Source organism: Dendronephthya gigantea, unplaced genomic scaffold (assembly GCF_004324835.1).
Source record: "Dendronephthya gigantea isolate DGI-Jeju-01 unplaced genomic scaffold, DenGig_1.0 000049F, whole genome shotgun sequence".
NCBI lineage: Eukaryota > Metazoa > Cnidaria > Anthozoa > Malacalcyonacea > Nephtheidae > Dendronephthya > Dendronephthya gigantea.
This window is the reverse complement of record NW_021163059.1, coordinates 1,398,254-1,417,415: the sequence shown is the minus strand read 5'-3', so window position 1 is coordinate 1,417,415 and position 19,162 is coordinate 1,398,254. Positions and strand designations below refer to the sequence as shown.

At 36.9% G+C, this 19,162-nt stretch overlaps 2 protein-coding genes across 2 annotated transcripts; both read left to right on the top strand.

Moving 5' to 3' along the window:
- The first annotated feature begins 607 nt into the window (after window positions 1-607).
- Window positions 608-1,538, top strand: LOC114528356 (OTU domain-containing protein 4-like). Its single transcript, XM_028549977.1, has 2 exons — window positions 608-1,430; window positions 1,531-1,538. Exons 1-2 carry the CDS (start codon window positions 608-610, stop codon window positions 1,536-1,538), a joined length of 831 nt encoding a protein of 276 aa, XP_028405778.1.
- A 16,060-nt stretch (window positions 1,539-17,598) lies between these two features.
- On the top strand, window positions 17,599-18,540 carry LOC114528355. The gene has a single exon (XM_028549976.1). The coding sequence runs from the start codon at window positions 17,599-17,601 to the stop codon at window positions 18,538-18,540; it is 942 nt and encodes a 313-aa protein (XP_028405777.1).
- The last annotated feature ends 622 nt before the right edge of the window (window positions 18,541-19,162 follow it).

Here is a 19,162-nt window from a genome sequence, read left to right as displayed (position 1 = left end):
TCGGAGGGCAAATAAACCTCTTCGGAGGGCAAAACAGTCTCTTCGGAGATTAAAACGATCTCTTCGGAGATCAAAACAGCCTCTTCGGAGATCAAAACAATCTCTTCGGAGATCTGAACAAGCTTCTCTCAAACAAATATTAATACCGAAATCTGTTATAATTCACTACCAGGAAAATATACATAACATTGTACATTTATATCCTACCCATGGCTATATTAATACATGTGAGTGTATCAGTTCATTTCACTGTGTATGTAGATGCAGATGGACTGCACGTAAATTAATTAAAGCAAATGCCAAGCGATCTAGAGACCGTGCACCTTCCAGATTACCTTTACAGAGAATTATATTGGCTATGAGAAAGAGAAAAAATAGATTATTTTTAAAGCATTATTTTGTGAAAACTGTTCCTAGGTCATCTATTTTGAATAAGATAGTTAGTAATTTTAAGCAATGTTGTTTTCAGTTTGTGCACATGCAACATATTTTTATCAATTCATTTGGATGTTTTAAGCCATGTGCTCAGAGCTTAGTACACATTTCAGGTATCACTAATTATGACAATTTTGACAATAAACAATATCAGATATCTCAAAGGAAACTAATGTTGTCAGGGGATATTGAAAGGAATCCTGGTCCTATTCTATCAAATTTAGTGTTAGAACAAAGGTTAAGATGCTTTCAGTTAGGACCATTTGATGTTGGTGGTGATGGTGACTGTTTCTTCCGAGCTGTCTCACATCAGTTATATGGTGACCCTGGGCAACACTTAGAAGTTAGAGCAGCTGGTATTGCATATTTGAGAGATAACCCTGAAAGATTCATTGAAAGTAATACTGAAAATTCTTGGTTAGAATACCTCAATAATATGTCTATGCAGGGGACATGGGGTGATGCTATGATTATACAAGCTGTAGCAGACCAGCTTAAGTTAAAAATTATTATTGCTGAGACACATGAAGGATTTAGTGAATACAGTATAATACAACCAGTTTCATCAAGATGTCAATTAACGAATGTCTATTTGGGTCATATAGATGAGTACCACTATGTTTCAACATTGCCATGTACTTCAATCCAAGGTGCCTGCCATAATGAATTACTTACAAGTAGAATTTTTGAGATAAGTTCTAAGCAGCTAACTGAAAGCTCCCAGGCTAAGCAAGTGAGAACAGAATATACTAAAGCCTACATGAAAAGAAAGCGAGCTAACGAAACACATGACCCTGAGGCTAAGGAAAAGAAAAGACAATATATGAGAGATTATAGGAAACATAAACAAATCAGTGAGCGTCTCCTGCCCTCAACAAAGAGTCTTAAGGCTAAGCAAAAGAAGAGACTGTATGCAAAGGAGTATAGGAGACAAAAACGTGAGTTTCAATCACTACAAAGTTTGATATCAGAATTTCATGATATTGTCTCACAAGGTTCTGTTTATATTTGCACTTGTTGTGACCAATTATGGTATAAGCATAGTGTCATTCCAGCTGCAACTCTTAAAGAAAATAATCCTGATGTTCAAAAAAGATTATTAAATAAAAAGAGTGTTAATAATATGGAGTGGTTGTGTCAAACATGTGCCAAGCACTTAAAAAACAATAAGGTGCCACCTTGTGCTGCCATAAATGGGATGCAATTTCCAGAAAAGCCTTCATTTTTCAATCTAAATGAGTTAGAGTGTAGATTGCTTGCTCCAAGACTCACAATTCAAAAAATAATGCAGGCTCCTAGAGGCAGACAACTAAAAATCAATGGAAATATTGTTAATGTCCCAGCAGATGTTGCTAACACTGTTAACATGTTGCCAAGGTTTCCAAATGAAACCAGCACAATTAAAGTTAACCTTAAGAGAAGATTGCAGTATAAAAGTTCGGCTTTGTCACTCAATATAAGACCGAAGAAAGTAGCAGAAGCTGCAAAATGGCTTGTATCTAATGGCAACCTTTATAAAGATGAAGGTATAACTTTCAGTGGCACTTGGCTTCAAAATCATTCAAATATTTTTGTATTTGATGAAAGTGATGATGATCAAATCTTAAAGGGTTCAGAAAATGTTGAGGACTGTAATGCAGAGAGCTTGAATTGTGGTGCAGACTGTAAGACCCAACAAACATTAGCATGTGATGATGATGAAAACTGGAGTGAAGATGAGGCAGAAATACCTGCTGGTGTCACTGACACTATGTTAACATCTCCAGATTTTGTCACTGATAATGAACGTCAGCATATTTTGAATGTTGCACCTGGTGAAGGTAATAAACCTATGAGTATATTCAGGGATAAATATTCAGAAGAATTAGCATATCCTGGTATATTTCTTGGACAAAAACGACCAGACAATACAAATAGGATAACTGATGTCCATTATAGTGATATTTGCAAATCTGAGTTAAGGCGGTCTGACCGAAGGGCTGCAATGTGTGTCGAAAATATTTTCTTTAAAACAAAGAAATTGCAAATGAAGATTTTGCTTGGGCAATCACAAGTTGCATTAAGAAAATGTAGACAAAATAGTAGGACAATTACTGCTGGTCAACTAAAACAACCAGGTGCAATCAGTAACATAATTCACCATGATCAAGGTTTTAAATTTCTGAGAGCTCTGAGGGGTTCACCTTCATATTTTGAAAAAGCCAAAAAGGATATATTTGCAATGATAACGCAGTTAGGATCTGCTTCATTATTCTGTAGCTTCTCTTCTGCAGAAACACAATGGATTCATTTACTAAGAATACTTGGTAATCTTGTTGATAACAAAGAATATACTGACAATGAACTTGAGAACCTCAACTGGGAGGAGAGAAGCAGGTTAATTCAGAGTGATCCAGTGACATGTGCTAGGCATTTTGATTATCAAATACAAAAGTTTCTACAAAAGTTCCTTTTAAGTAAAGTTGCACCTCTAGGAAAAATTTCAGACTGGTTTTACAGAGTTGAATATCAACAAAGGGGATCACCTCATATTCATATTTAATATGGCTAGAAAATGCTCCTAAATTTGGGGTGCATTTTGACCATGATGTTGTCTCATTTATTGATAAAATAATCACATGTGAAAAGCCAACTGGGGATGAAGAGTTACTTACTCTTGTGAATAGGCAGGTTCATCGACATTCTCACACTTGTCGCAAGAAGTCCAAAAGTGTATGTCGTTTTAATTACCCTCAACCACCTATGCAGTCAACTAAAATTTTATATCCATTAGATGCTGATATGGATTGTAATGAACTTGAACAACATAAAAGTACTTGGAAGTTTATAAAGAAACATCTAAATGATCTGAAGGAGGGTGACAATATTTCATTTGACCAATTGATGGTAAATCTTAAATTAACAGAACAAAATTATTTGCTGGCTGTTCAATCCAGCCTGAAGGCTCCAACCATATTTTTGAAAAGAAAATCAAATGAATTAAGGATCAACAATTATAATGCTGCATGTCTGAGTGCCTGGCGTGCGAATATGGACATTCAATTTGTACTTGATGTATATGCATGTGCAATGTACATTGTATCATATATATCCAAAGCCCAAAAAGGCATGAGCGAGCTATTAAGAACTGCCTAGAAGGGGAAACTCTAGTATCAAGCAACAAGTAAGAGATATTGGAAATAAATTTTTGAACAATGTTGAAATAAGTGCACAAGAAGCAGTATATATAGTATTGCAACTTCCAATGAGAAAATCTTCTCGTCAAGTTGTATTTATCAATACTGCACCTCCTGAGGATAGAGTTCAACTGCTAAAACCATTGCAAGAAATTAATGATTTGGAAGATGACTCAGATGAGGTTTATGCATCTGGTTTAATAAAACGCTACACAAAACGACCAGCTACACTTGACAATTTGTCACTTGCTGATTGGGCTGCATGGTATGACTCTTGTGGTAAGCCACATATCAAACCATCTCGTGAACTAGATATTGATACCTATCCAATTGAAACAAATTTGGATGATAATGACGATGATTATAATGAGGAAAATGAAATTAAACAAAAGAATAAAAAAAGGAGAAAAGCCAGAATTATTCGAAGTGTGTTTTTTAACAAGGATGTTGATGCTGAGAAACATTACCGTGAATTAATTATGTTATTCACATCGTGGAGAAATGAAACAGCAGACTTAATTAAAACTTGCTCATCCTACCAACAGCGCTATCTACAACTTAAAGATTCAATCGATGAGCAAATGAAACTGTACGCTATTTGTAGTGAAGATCTAAATGAGATCCAAGAACAGCTAAATAATATGGATGGTAATGATGATAACTATGAACTTATTGCTCCAGGAACACAAAACATTGAGCGTCAAGATGAAGACCAAGGTACACAGGACCTTCATCCAGAATTTAATGGCACCTATGACCTATCTGCTGATCTTGGAATTCCTGCAACTACATCAAATACTGAACAGCTAATATTACATGAAGAACAGGATGATGTTTACAGAGGAATGGTGCAAAAACTTAACAAAGAACAGAAGGAATTTTTTTATCATGTGTTGCATCTTATTAAAACTTCTGAGAATCCATTCTACTGTTTTCTCAGTGGAGGGGCTGGAGTTGGCAAATCTCATCTGACAAAGAGTCTTTATCAAGCTGCATTAAAATATTACAACACAAGAGCAGGCGATGATTTCCATCAAGTGAAAATATTAATGCTTGCACCAACTGGCAAAGCAGCATTTAACATTAAAGGTAACACAATTCATAATGCACTTGCAATACCAGCATGTCAATCCTTGAAGAACTATAAACCACTTGATTCAAGCAGGCTAAACACTTTAAGATGTCAACTTGGTGGTTTAAAACTTATATTTTTAGATGAGATCTCCATGGTTGGTAGTACAATGTTTAATGTTCAAATAAATAACAGACTGAAAGATGTCAAAGGGTGTAGAGATGACTTTGGTGGTGTAAGCATAGTTGCAATTGGTGATCTATTTCAATTAGAACCTGTAATGGACAGGTATATATTTAAAGATCTAGACAGTTCAGAATATTCTATTCTTGCTCCTAATAAGTGGCATGATTATTTTAATATGTTTGAACTTCAAGAAATAATGAGACAAAGAGAGAGCAAAGTATTTGCTGAAATATTAAACAGGCTGAGGGAAGGCAAACATACCAAGAATGATATTTTGAAACTAAAAGAAAGATTAATAAAAGCAAATAGCACACAGGAGCCTATGGATGTCCCTCATTTGTTCATACAAAACCAAAAGGTAAATGAGATCAATGACAAAGTACATAAAGAAGCAAGTGGCGAAAAGTTTTCCATTAAAGCGGTGGACAGTGTCATAGGAGCTAATTCCGTTCAACTTCGAGACAAAATTTTGAGTCAAATACCAGATGATCCAAGGAAAACAAAGCAAATTGCTTCAAACCTTCAACTTTCAGTTGGGGAGCGAACTGAGATTGCACTAAATGTCCGCACTGACGATGGCTTGACTAATGGTGCCAGTAATGTTGTTAAGAAGATACAACTAAATCAAAGAGATAAACCATCTGGAGTAATATGGGTAGAGTTCGGTCATTCAGATGTTGGTGAGAAAACCAGAAATGAAAATAGAAATCTTTTTGTTCAAGGTATTGAGTCAACATGAACTCCAATTAAACCAATTACTACTCAGTTCAATGTGGGCAGGAGCCAAACTGCACAAGTTGTAAGAAAGCAATTTCCACTGAGACCTGCTGCTGCTAAGACAATTCATCGTTCACAAGGTGACACTGAACAAAGAATTGTTGTCAATTTGAATACAAGAAGAACCATACCCCATATACATTATGTCGGTTTAAGCAGGGTAACAACAATTGAAGGTTTATATATCACTGACCTTTGTGAAGAAAAAATAGCTGTCAATCCTCATGTTGCAGCTGAAATGCAATTGTTGAGGAATGAACGTGCACTGAAACTTAGTGTTACTCCTATTTATAAGACAGACCAAGTGTCGTTTAAATTATGCTACCTCAACTCACGGTCCTTACATAAACATATTGATGATGTTCGATGCGATCTCAATTTTACAAATATGGATATCAATATATTTTCTGAAACACGATGTATGAGATCAGATAATGATGTCATGTATGAAATTGATGGGTACACTTTGTTCAGAAATGATGGGCACTCTTTGACTTCAAGACCCTTTGGTGGTATGGCGGTTTTTAGCCGAGTTGAGTTCTTACCAGGATATCCACGTTGTCAAAATATTAATGGTATTGAGGTAACCATTATGAAAGTAATGATTCTTCCACATGTTACCATTATTGGTATTTACCGATCACCCAAAATTCCAGTGCAACAATTGATAGTAGCATTAACTGAGGTTTTGATGTTATGTACTTCCCAATTCAGCATTTTCATAGGTGACTTTAATGTAAACTGGTTGGACGAGGCAATTAGAAGGCCTTTATATAATTTTTTCATCAATGATAATAACTATAGACAATTGATAAACAGTATCACTACAGATAATCACAGTTTAATAGATCATATTTATACAAATTTACCAGAATCACAAGCTAAGTCGCACATATTGGAAACATATTTTTCCGATCACAAAGCAGATGAATTTGTTCAACTATACCTTACTTGCAGGACAACCAGAATTTCAACACTGACACTTCTTACAAATTCAGAAGATCAGCATGTGTGTTATATGCTACCTGCGATCTTATTAACGGCACTCGACGTTTACAAGACTGGATCTATTATAACTGCATATATTGGATTAGAAGACATCACAACATTCGTTCTGTACATTGATGTGCTATGCTCTGTTTCAACCTCGTTACCAAGATCCAGTGCTATTATGTCGATCTGACATGCTGCAGTGTATATGAGTGAAGTTCAACTCACTTCTTAATCCAGTAGACATCAACAGCAACCATGTCACATGCAGGCTTGGATTTTATTCATGGCATACGATGTGTATGGGGCTGTTCCTATTACTATATACCAGTCAGCTGGTATTCTAAGTCAATTATTTACATGGATCTGTCATGCCGTGTATAATTATATTCGAGAACTTCATACATGGATTATGCTACTAATACATTTTCTTGGAATGAACAGTTCATTTGTCTTTGCAACAAAGACTATGGTTAAAAACAACAGCAAGCTTCATGTTGTTGAAGGCTTTATAAACTACTACTTAAAGTGTATTGGCAACATCCTGTATCCTGACAACAGTTGCGAATGAGTTTATCATGGACTATGCAGAAGGTTCTGAACCTAACTCATTTGAAAAATGATAAATCTTTATGTTGTCCAATTAGTTTCTGCAAAAAGTTCTATAACAGATTCTGGTCACAGCTTTAATTAGTTACTGCCTGTTCTGGTGTTCCTATCATGTCTTCCTCCCCATTTAATTATCTGTACATATATATCTTTTCTACATGTAGTTCTCTATTAAAATTAAAATGATACTTTTGTCATCTCTCAAGTGATAAATTTAACCAAAGTAGAAAAATTAACATATCTTATATAAAAACTTTCTTCATTTGAAACAATAATGAACAAAACCTCAAGTGAAAGTTTCAGAAAAACAATTAATTCTATCATCAACCCAGACGAATACTTTATAAATCATTCAATTCTTGTTGCTTTGTAGTACCAAAATTACATGCTTATAGACAGTTTGAACTATACTCTAGTTTTGCATATCTCAGTTTTCACCTTTCCATCGCATGTTCGATCTCACCATTCGCACTTCCGCCACTTCGCAGATACATGTACGCTTAGCGTACCTATTTTTGTTTTTGCGTTCAATTAACTTTATGGCTCTACTAAAACATGAATTCAACGCAAAATCTTCAATAAATAAGATCTTCAAATCTTCTGAACTAAATTTGTCTTTTGCCACTCTTTTAAGCAAATGTTTCTCCGTATCAGTTAAATTTATACTAATTTTTTCATTAACAATATTCGTATCATTCGTATAATGTATCTTGATACATTAATTTCCTTTTTATATTATTATCGTATAGCTTATTTTTTGTTTTCATATCAACACGAAGAAAACGTTTCAAATTGAATAAAAAAGACTTATTTTCTTTTTTTCTATGTTTGTTTTTAATTTTATTAAATCTCATAAGAACGTTAAGTAATGAATCTGTATCAATTTCCTCTTCATCACTGCTCATTTCATCATCCCCAATATTTCCAATTGATTCAGGTGTGCTAATTTCTTCATCATCAAATTCATAAATGAATTCATCATCATTATTACCAGCATCATAATTATTCTCTTGATCAAAATTAAATTCAATTTCTGATTGGGGGGGGGTTCGCCTTCATTTTCCGCATTTTTCGTTTCTTCTTTTTGTTCATTTTTCTTACTTTTGCTTTCCATTACTTACGCATAAAGTGAAATCGGAATTTTTTTATGTATAATGGGGCGTTTAAACCTAACACCATGAATAACGACACCAAATGGATAATGAATACAATATCTTTTTGATTTTAAATATTCACATCGGTGATTTTTTGGTTGTGGCTTGAATTTTTTTTTCCTCATTTTTTTAAAACGTATATAGTCTTCGAGGCTCCTGTTGATACGAAATGTGAATTTGGTTTTGAAAATCTCCAATAAATACAACACGCAAATTATTTGCAACATCTTGAGAAAAACGTAAATCAACCGAAACATTTCCAGTTGTATTCAATGGAAGAGTTTTTAAATGACTATTTCGATTTGGTGTTAAGTCAAAAATCATCACAGAATATCCATTTTCATAATCCTCGTAAGGAAAAGGCATTTCGCCAAATTGTTTTTCGAGATTATCACGCAACAAATTGTATGCTTGTTTCGAATTCTTAAGTTCAGAATATACAACATTACCATATTCTTTAACAGAAACAAAATTTAAATTTTCTCATAAAAAATTATTTGGGCTTCGAATGCCGGCACTAATCGTTTGAACAACGCTTCGGTATTCCGAGGTGTAATATTTAGACTCTTCAGCTTTATCAACCATCGTTTTATTTATTGCTGTTCGCATTTGTTCATTTGGTTTAAAAATTGGGAATGTTAATCGTAAATTAGATAAGTGTTGACGCCATGTTGCCGCTGTTGCAGCACCAGGCCCCCCACCATCAGCAGCAGCTAAAATAAGGTTATTTGCAGCTCTTGTTAATTGAATTTCAATGTCAAAACTTGTAGGTAAATATCGATCACGACCATTATCATTAAAAACGGGGCAAGCAAGAATATCCTTGGCATAAAATGATGCTCTTGGTCTTGTTGCAAAATAATGTCTTCGTTCAGCACCATAATTTCCAAGGGCATCAGCAAGGTTGTGAGAAAGAACTCGATCACCGTGATCAGCATAATTAAAAGCACCCGCTGTATCTCTGTATGCGAGATTAATTTGCTGACCATCATTATAAGCGTTCGGCGTTTCAGTCATTAACCATTCAAGGTATGCATGTAACCCCTTGTAATTACTTGACAAGTTAATTAGATTATGATTTATTTTAATCTCCTTCGTTTTCCACATGGTGCGTAAAAAACATGGGGATTTTAATAAACATCGTGAATCAGCTGCTGCAGCCACAGCATTATTCGTGACATAATTCATCAATTGACAATCAGCGGAAATTCATACTTTGTTTATTAAAATTAATCCGGATGGTGTTGCTGAGTGACGGAATGTGTAAACGTCGGCAAGCGGGTCAACAGGGGAGGCATTAATAATTTCATGATGATTTTCTACAAATTTTTTATCAACAGGAAAATTTCTGTACAACTCCATCCCTGTTGCGTAAACATTATCATGTTTTTCAATTCTTTGATCAAGGGCACTCAATCCCGCTTCCTCGGCACTTTGTTTCACCATGATGACACAAAGAAAATGAAATGCAGACAAAAATTAAAGTAATAATATTTTTTACAAATTTAAACTTACAAATTTTTTACTTAAATGTTCACTTTTAAAACATTCCCCAAAGTTGATGTTAAATTAGGAATTAATAAACCTGCGGCCATTCCCCCACCAAATCGTTTCCCTATCTGTTTTTTTTTCTTCCCCCTCTTTGCTTTTTCTTTCCATGTTGACGTTTTTTCCCCCGGAAAATCCCTTCTCCCATCTGTCGATATCGATGTAATCTCCTTCGATGATAAACCATTTCTTAATCTCCACCAAAAATTGTTTTTAACACTTTTGCGTCGATTCGAGATTTTCTTTTCTGTTGTTTTCCTGAATTTCGTTTTAAAGTTGTTTCTTGATTCAAATTACTCGGAGGAATTAGATCCGTGCTTGTGGCTTCAACAATTGATTCTTTTTATTTCCCCCCCCCTTTTTTATGCTTTTTATGTAAAATAAGTTTCCAGCATAATTTTTTCCTCGTGAATTTCCGTATAACATTGATTTACACAACTCAATATCTTCTTCCCTTCGTGCCATATTAAAAAATGAAGAAACTAATTTCAATCAGATATTAATATCCATCTCATAACACAAAATGCAAATTAATTTCTTCATTTGTAAAAGTACCATTAGTATTTTTGGCTAATAAAAAATATTGATCGACACCTAATTCATCACCCGCTGAATTTTGAGGGGTTGACAAACCACCTTCCTCTTTTCTATTGTGATGAGGTGCGAAAAAATGTATATATTGCATATTACTATAACTACGATAAGTATACTTGCATGAACGTAATGTTGGTTGCAAGGATGGAGTTGATATTCGACTAAGTATGTTAAGAGTCTTCGCCTCAGCTGGTGAATAATAAGATCTCTTAATTATAGATGAATCGAAATAATCTGACAATCCGTGGGCGAAAATTGTATAATCGCCATAATCTATACCCTTCCACCCCATTGTATTATTGTCACTAGCCCAAGGTGAATCAGCATTATTTAAATCTTCATCATTAAGATCAATCATGCGACAATATGAAATTATGAAATTTCCCTTCACATTTTTTCCACTATAATTCTCAAGTGAAGCATATATATCCTGATCTTCATAATCACTTTTAAACATAAAATTATATGAAATATCATAGTCTTTTGCAACAATAAAATCTTTTTTTTTTTCGCAAGTTAACTTAAGTTTAAGCATAGTGAACAAGAGCTTGAATATTAACGTTTCCGAAATTAAAGGGTATATGTTTTCCACTTGAATCCTTTATCGTAAAATGCAAGGAATTAATATTTTTTTTTAATTTCCGCTCCAATGACGGGGGTGTATAGGACACAGAAATCCCTTCTCCCTTGATCTTTTTTCAATTGGCACTTACACATAATAACTCTGAGATACTATTACCTACTGCAAACACCTGCAAATTCATCGCAATAAATAAATAAATCATGAACACCGTTATTTATGTCGGGTAAAAAAGAACCCTCAATAAATTCAGTTGAAGAAGAATTATATGATTCACTAAAACTTTTTTTTTTTAAAAGCGTTATTTTTTGGTTTTTTCCAAATCCTAACAAATACTTCAAAGAATCTGACAAAAAGAAATTTAATTCAACCTCGGTTTTTGCATCTGTAACCCCTTCAATAAAACTTTATTAAGACCAACAGCGGGATAATAAGTACCATCAATGTCAATAACATAAGTGCCATCATTTTGTCTCTTAAAATTATTATTTTCCTTTCTAAATGAATCTATATCACCGCCATCATATGCTATAAATTTATTAGTAAAAGTATTTAATTTTTTTTCCAGACTTGCTATTTTCTTATTTCCGGAAAGTACTTCCCAATGATCATTATTGGTCTGATTATACTCAGACTTTTTGAATTGAACATGATGGTCAAAATTGATTTCTGCACCACCATCGAGATCAGGAAAACCATTTTTTTGAGTAAACCATAACTCAAAAAATGAATTCCAAACTAACTTAATTTTTCCATTTGCTTGTTGTGTAAAAAAACTAATTCCATATTCCTCAATATTCCCATTAATAAATTTTAATATCTTTTTTAAACTATAAATTCCATTGGGAATATTTTTTTTCTTAATTTTAATTTCAATATAATTTTTATGCCCCAAATCTGAATAAAAATAGACAGTATGGTCAGCAAGAGTTTTAAAATGTTTTATTTCAAACGGTGAAAGATGTTTGTAGGAAAAAGAAAAACTAAAATAAAATTCATCATCTACAATGTTAATAATAGACTTTGGATACGATACATTCACAACCTCCATTCGTACATCATTATTTAAACCATCAATTGGTGATAAAAGAGACATAACAAAATCATTTGTAAAGGAGTTATTTGCCGTAGCGAATAATAAGTTTATTGCTTGCGTGTATTATTCTTAGTTTATTTGTAGTTTGTAGATAACGTTATAGCTATATATGGTAGCGCACGCGTAGAGCAATGGAGGGAAACTCTTTTGTAAACTGGCCTATCTATAGATTTGAGTACAGGGAAACTTTGTTACGTTTTGGAAAACGTGCTCTCCTGATTTATTCCTAGCGGAATGAGAAAGTTCAAGGCTATTCGCACTTTGCTACAGTTAAGTAATATTCCCCTCACGTGCATGGAGCATGTTTCACGTGCACAGTCAGCATACCTATATAAAGAGATCCGAAAGGTTCAAGGTCATTCTATATATTTGTCTTCGTCGAAGCAAATTCGGAAGTTTTCACCCGACCCTCCCTCCCTTTCTCTAGGTTGTGAGCTACGATAATTTCTAAGTAATTATGATGGTGTGGGCGTTTTTTTATCACCCCACCTTTTCTGTGCTGTACTTAAATACGAACATTGTAACAATTAGCTATAATTTGTTACTTTTGGTTGAATTAAATCGGCATGTGCTCCGGCACATTGCCATTATTTTATCCAAAAAGTGTCATTGTTTATTGCAGTTGCATGCCTTTAATTTGCCCAGAAAACAGAGCTCACCAGTCTCGTAAACCGCCGGCACTTCCTATAGGGTTCGTAGTTGAAACGGAAGCGATAAAATTATTTTCCCCCTGGACAATTGCTAGGAATAAACAAATTTCTCGTTGTCATTTTAATTTTTTTACACAACTTGCAATTCTTCTCTATAAAACTTCCCCTTTATTACCTCGTTATTTAAGTCGGTAATTTCATATGTTATGGGATCAGTGACAAAAACTTTACTAATTTTAAAAATTTCCCCTTTCCATCTTTGCAAACTGGATTTTTCAAACACTGAATTTTTCGCACGTGCAATTCTAACTTTTTGTCCTTTTTTTAAAAAAGAATGAATAATGGAGGGATTTTTAAAAATCTTTAATAATCTTTTTTCAATCGGTATTTTTTTTCTATCAAAATATATATCATAAGGAGAATTATTAAAAAGTGCTTTATGGGGAGAATCATTGTATCTTTGAACAACCACATGAATATATTTTGAATAATTAAAATTATTAGTGACAGAAATAACACGTCTAACCATTGTCTTCAATGTTTGGATAACACGCTCAACATGCGATGCTTTAATTTCACGATTAAAAGTATAAAATAATTCGAAATTATACTTTTTACTTAATTCCTTTCTAATTTTTTCAAACTCAGTTCCCTCATCGCTTTGAATTTTCTCAGGAATTTCTCCGCTATGATGTAACATTTCTTCACATTTCTTCCCAACATTGTTACTACTTTTATTCTTCAACAATTTCAAAAAAACGTATCGAGAATAAACATCAATACAAACTAACCAATATTTATAACCATAATTATATCTTGCTAAATCATTCATTTCAGCTAAATCTATTGACCATTGTTTATTTCTAGCATTAACATCTATTTTTAATCGTTTATACGACTTTTGTGTTTTTTCATGCAATCTATATTTTTGTAAGTCATCACTACTTAATGTCTCCCCTTTCAATAATCGAGATGCTTTCTTTATTAAATCAATGTCAAAACTCTTACTTCCTTTTTTTTCGCTGGCATTACTTCTTACAATCTAAAAAACAATCATACCGAATTAAAAATCGCATCAATACGATCTCCTAACACCTGTTCATGTCGAACAAAAAAAACGTTTAAATAATCAACACCAGCATACATGATAGATTTTTGCAGATCATCTGAACTGCACCCGCATGCAATAGACAAAGAATCTGAATATTTTATAACTTCATCAACAACGTCTTGTTGGATACTTCATTTTACATTTGTATAACAGATCCGGAAGTCACGTGATAGAGCATGACTCGTGACACATGTGTGAAATATTGGGACCGAAGCGATTTATATCTGCGGATTTCTGTGAGATTTTTGTGATTAAAATTTGTTTTAGAACTATCTAAAACCAGTCGATTTCAAACGTTTTCTACATTTGGCGACCCCGGCAGGATATAACGTGATTTTAGCTCGAACAAGAGCAAGAACCAAGGGGAAATCGACCGGTTTTTTTGAGTACTACAATAACAACAATAAGCATGGAAACAGCGAAGCAAGATCTAGCGACAAAGCTGACACAACTACGGATAACGAGAGATAAAACGAAAGAAATTGGATCAAGTGGAATGAAAAGTCGCATCGAGCGACAGAAGAATACATTGCAAGCGCTGGGAAATGCGGCTGAAAAGGCGAGAACAACACTCGAAGAAATCATGATCGCCGGGGGGGAGAAAATCGAGGACATTACAACATGGAACAAGGACGTGGAGGGCAAGATTGCAGTTGTCGATGAGGACATTGCTTATTTGTCAAATTGTTTAGATAAGGTTGAACAAGCAGAAATTGAGAAGGGTCAAAAACAACAAATTGAGTTTGAGCGAGAGCTTTTCGAACAGAAACTTCAACTCAAAGAGATGGAATTAAAGAAGACGGCCCCCCTGGAAAACCCAAGTACCGAGAAAGCCTTAACTGCAAAGCTTCCAAAGCTCAGCATTACTAAATTCAATGGAGAGTACATTGATTGGAACAGGTTTTGGAACCAATTCACTGAAGAGATTGACAAATCAGGTATGGCCCCCATTACTAAATTCTCTTACTTGAAAGAATTTATTGAACCGAGGGTGCGGAAGAGTATTGACGGGTTACCATTCACAGTCGAAGGCTATAATAGGGCAAAATCTATTCTTGAAGAGCGATATGGCAAGGAGAGTGAAATAGTAAAAGCTTATGTGAAGGATATTATTGATCTACCAACTGTCAGGGGGACTGACCCTGTACAAGTCCACCAGTTTTATGAACGGTTGGTGTATGATGTGCAATCCCTAGAGACAATGGGTAAACTAGAACGTGTGAATGGAAACGTACCACTTACTCTGGACAAATTGTTGGGCATTCGGAGTGATCTTGTCAGCCATGATGAAGAGTGGCAAGAGTGGGATTTTGTAAGGCTTTGTGAGGCACTACGGTCCTGGACACGTAGAAATCCCATAGAGAAAGAGGACAAGTATCGAAAGCGTAATACCAAAGCTTACAATACACAACACCGTGAAGTGAGGGGGTGTGTCTACTGTGGGGAGCCTTCGCACAAGGGAATTCAATGTCAGCGGTTTACATCACCACAAGAAAGAAAGAAGATCTTAGCAGAGAAAAGGCTATGTTTTAATTGTACGGGGCCAAGGCATAGGGCATCTGACTGTAAGAGTACTACTGGTTGTCAATTGTGTTCCAAGCGTCACCATACTTCTATTTGTGAAACAAAGAAACCGGACGGTGAGAATATGATGTCCACATGTGATGGTGACAAAGTTATTCACCCATAGTTGTGATAAAAGTGGACGGTGTTGAGTGTCGTGCCTTGGTAGACTCCGGAGCTGCGAGTTGTTATGCCTCATCAAAGTTGCTTGATTCATTGGGAAAGAAACCAACAGAAGTGAAATACAAGAAAGTGGAAATGCTCATGGCCTCAACCACAACAAGAATGGAGATACACAATTCAACTATCTCATCTAAATCAGGGGATTATGAGTTAGAGGTTGATCTAATCAAAGTTAATAAAGGTACACTGCTCGAAGTAGAGAACCCACAGTACAAGGATCTTATTGAGTCATATTCTCATTTGAAAGGTGTGAAAATGGATGACTATGACACTAAACCCTATCTACCAGTGCATGTAATACTGGGAGCCGGGGTTTTCGCAAAGATAAAGACAGATTCCAGACCTCGGATCGGGACGCAAGGTGACCCAGTTGCAGACATACCAAACTTGGGTGGTTTATTCTCTCACAGGCGAAGAATCGGTTACTTCCCGGGTGCTTCTGACCCAAACCAGCCATGTTGAATATGATGAGTTGTGCCGACTTGATGTTTTGGGACTAGCTGATTCCCACAGCAAGACCAGAAGGAAGTGTATGCTGAGTTCCGAGAGCAGCTGACCCGCAGCGAGGCAGGTTGGTATGAAACCGGGCTCCCGTGGAGGGGTAACCATCCTCCCCTACCAACTAATGAACAGGGTAGCTTGTGTCGTTGCGAAACCTGAAGCGAAAGTTGCAGAAATCTGGGCTGGATGAAGCGTATACCATGAAGATCGAAGAGCAGAAATCGGAAGGGGTCGTAGAACCAGCAAATGATCAAGCGAAAGGAGTGGAATTCTACATACCGCATAAACCCGTTGTAAAAGAGAATGCTGAGACAACCAAGCTCCGCATAGTGTACGATGCCAGCGCAAAAGCCCATCCAGATGCTGTCTCACTCAATGATTGTTTGAATCCTGGTCCTGTGTTGCAAATAACATGTGGAATGTTCTGGTCAGGTCGAGAGCTCATCGGTAGCAGTCAATGGAGATCTAAAGAAAGCATTCTTGCAAGTGCGGGTGAAAGAAGAGGACCGGGATGCCTTGAGGTTCCACTGGCAACCGGGAGAACATTCAGAACTTGAGACATTACGATTTACACGAGTTATGTTTGGGTTAACATCATCACCCTTCTTATTGGGCGGGGTGATCGAACAGCATCTAGACAATTGGGAATCTCGTAAGCCAGAGGCTGTTGCAGAGTTGCGCAAGAGTCTTTACGTAGATGACCTCTTGAGTGGTGGAGCTACAGTGGAAAAGGCCCAGGAAGTCAAGCAGCAAGCAGTTGAGATTATGGAGGACGCTACATTTACTTTACATAAATGGCATTCGAATGAAGCTGAACTTGAGGACAATCCAGATTTGTCGGCCAGTGAGGAAGAAACGTTTGCCAAGCAACAATTGGGAACGCCTAACGGTGCGGAGTCGGGTTTGTTGGGTCTTGGCTGGAACAAGAAACGTGACGAGATAAGCATATCATTTCCTGAGGAGAAAGTCGAAGAAACGAACGTGGCGTGTTGGGCAAGCTTGCGAGCATATATGACCCCCTCGGACTCGTTTCCCCCCTTACCTTAGAAGGAAAACTGGTGTTCCGAGCCATTTGTGACCAGAAGCTTGGCTGGGACAAGCAGTTGCCGACCGAATTGAAACGTGCTTGGAAAAGGTGGGAACGACGGCTTCCCCTGCGAATTAATGTGCCAAGATCCTTGGCAGCATTCAAGGAATCGATTCAGTACATTCAGTTGCACGGTTTTGGCCATGCGAGTGGTGACGGCGTAGGAGCGACAGCGTTTGCAGTTGTAAGTCAAGAATCAGGGACTACACAACGACTCATCGCAGCCAAAGCGAGGTTGGCGAAGAAGGGGCTTACTATCCCCCGATTAGAATTGGTGGCAGCGCATATGGTGACAAACCTCCTTACCAATGTCAAGGATGCCCTGAAGGGTTTCCCTGTTACAGATATTTGTGGGTGGACGGACAGCTTGGTGGTTCTTCACTGGATAAGAGGTGCTGGTCAATACAAGCAGTTTGTTGAGAATCGCGTCAGGAAAATTCAAGCAAAATCAGAGATCAAATGGAGACACGTTCCTACGGAGGAAAACCCGGCGGATCTGGCGAGCAGGGGTGGTGATGTTCAACACAAGGAACTGTGGTGGAATGGCCCTGAGTGGATGGCCAAGCCCGAAGTATGGCCACGAGATATCGTTAGTCAGTCATCTGCAGAGAGCCAAGCAGAAGCAAGAGTAACCAGGGAGATTTTCGCAGTAGCTACAGAAACCAACCCAGACCAGCTAGATCTTATCCTTAAGGATCACGAACTGACTAAGGCAGTACGAGTAATTGCATGGATTGCGAGATTCATTTACAACTGCCGAAATCCCGACAACGTCATCCGAGGTCCACTAACTACTGATGAGCTAATGGCCCAGCATGAATTTTGGATCAAACGAGCGCAGCAAAGCAGCGACAACGAGGAAGATCGCCTACGACTTAACGTTCAACCAAATGAACAGGGGATTCTGCAGTGTCGAGGTCGTGTTCAAGGCGAATACCCGATTTATCTCCCAGATACTCATCCTTACACAAAGAAGTTGGTGCAACGAGAGCATTTGCGAACTCTTCATGGGGGAGTCCAGCTGACAATGACGAGCGTGAGAAAGGATTATTGGGTTCCGCGTTTGCGGAGACTTGTAAAAGGAACGGTGAAAGAATGCCATGGATGCCGAAGATTCCGAGCCCGAGCTGTGGCGGATCCCCCTCCTGGTAACTTGCCTGAAGATCGTACACAAGGGACATACCCATTCCAAGTTATTGGTGTAGATTACTGGGCCAATCCGTTATAAGAAACGAGCGAAAGTCGAAGGGAAAGCCTATATAGCTGTATACACCTGTTCTTTGTGTTGTGCGGTGTATCTAGATTTGATGGCATCTCTCGAAACACAAGAGTTTTTGTTGAGCCTAAAGAGATTCATTGCGAGGAAAGGGCGACCGAAAAAAATATACTCTGACAACGGGTCCACATTTGTTGGAACGGCGAATTGGCTAAAGAAGGTGAACAACGATGAGAAATTCAATCAATACCTGGCAGATAACAAGATCGTCTGGCAGTTCAATCTGAGTCGCGCCCCTTGGTGGGGCGGACAGTTTGAGCGGATGGTTGGCCTCGTAAAGAATGCTCTACACAAAACCATTGGAAACGGTCTTCTATCCTGGAAAGAGCTCGAGGAGGTGTTGCTCGATATAGAAGTGTGTCTGAACGATAGACCATTGAGCTATGTGGAAGAAGATCTCCAATTTCCCATTCTCACACCGAATACCTTGATATTCCATCAAACCAATACCATACCAGAAGCACAACCACATCATTGCGAAGAGTTCGACCTAAGGAAGAGAGCGAAATACCTACGGAAATGCAAGGACGCGATGTGGAAGCGATGGTCGAATGAATACGTACGTGGTTTACGA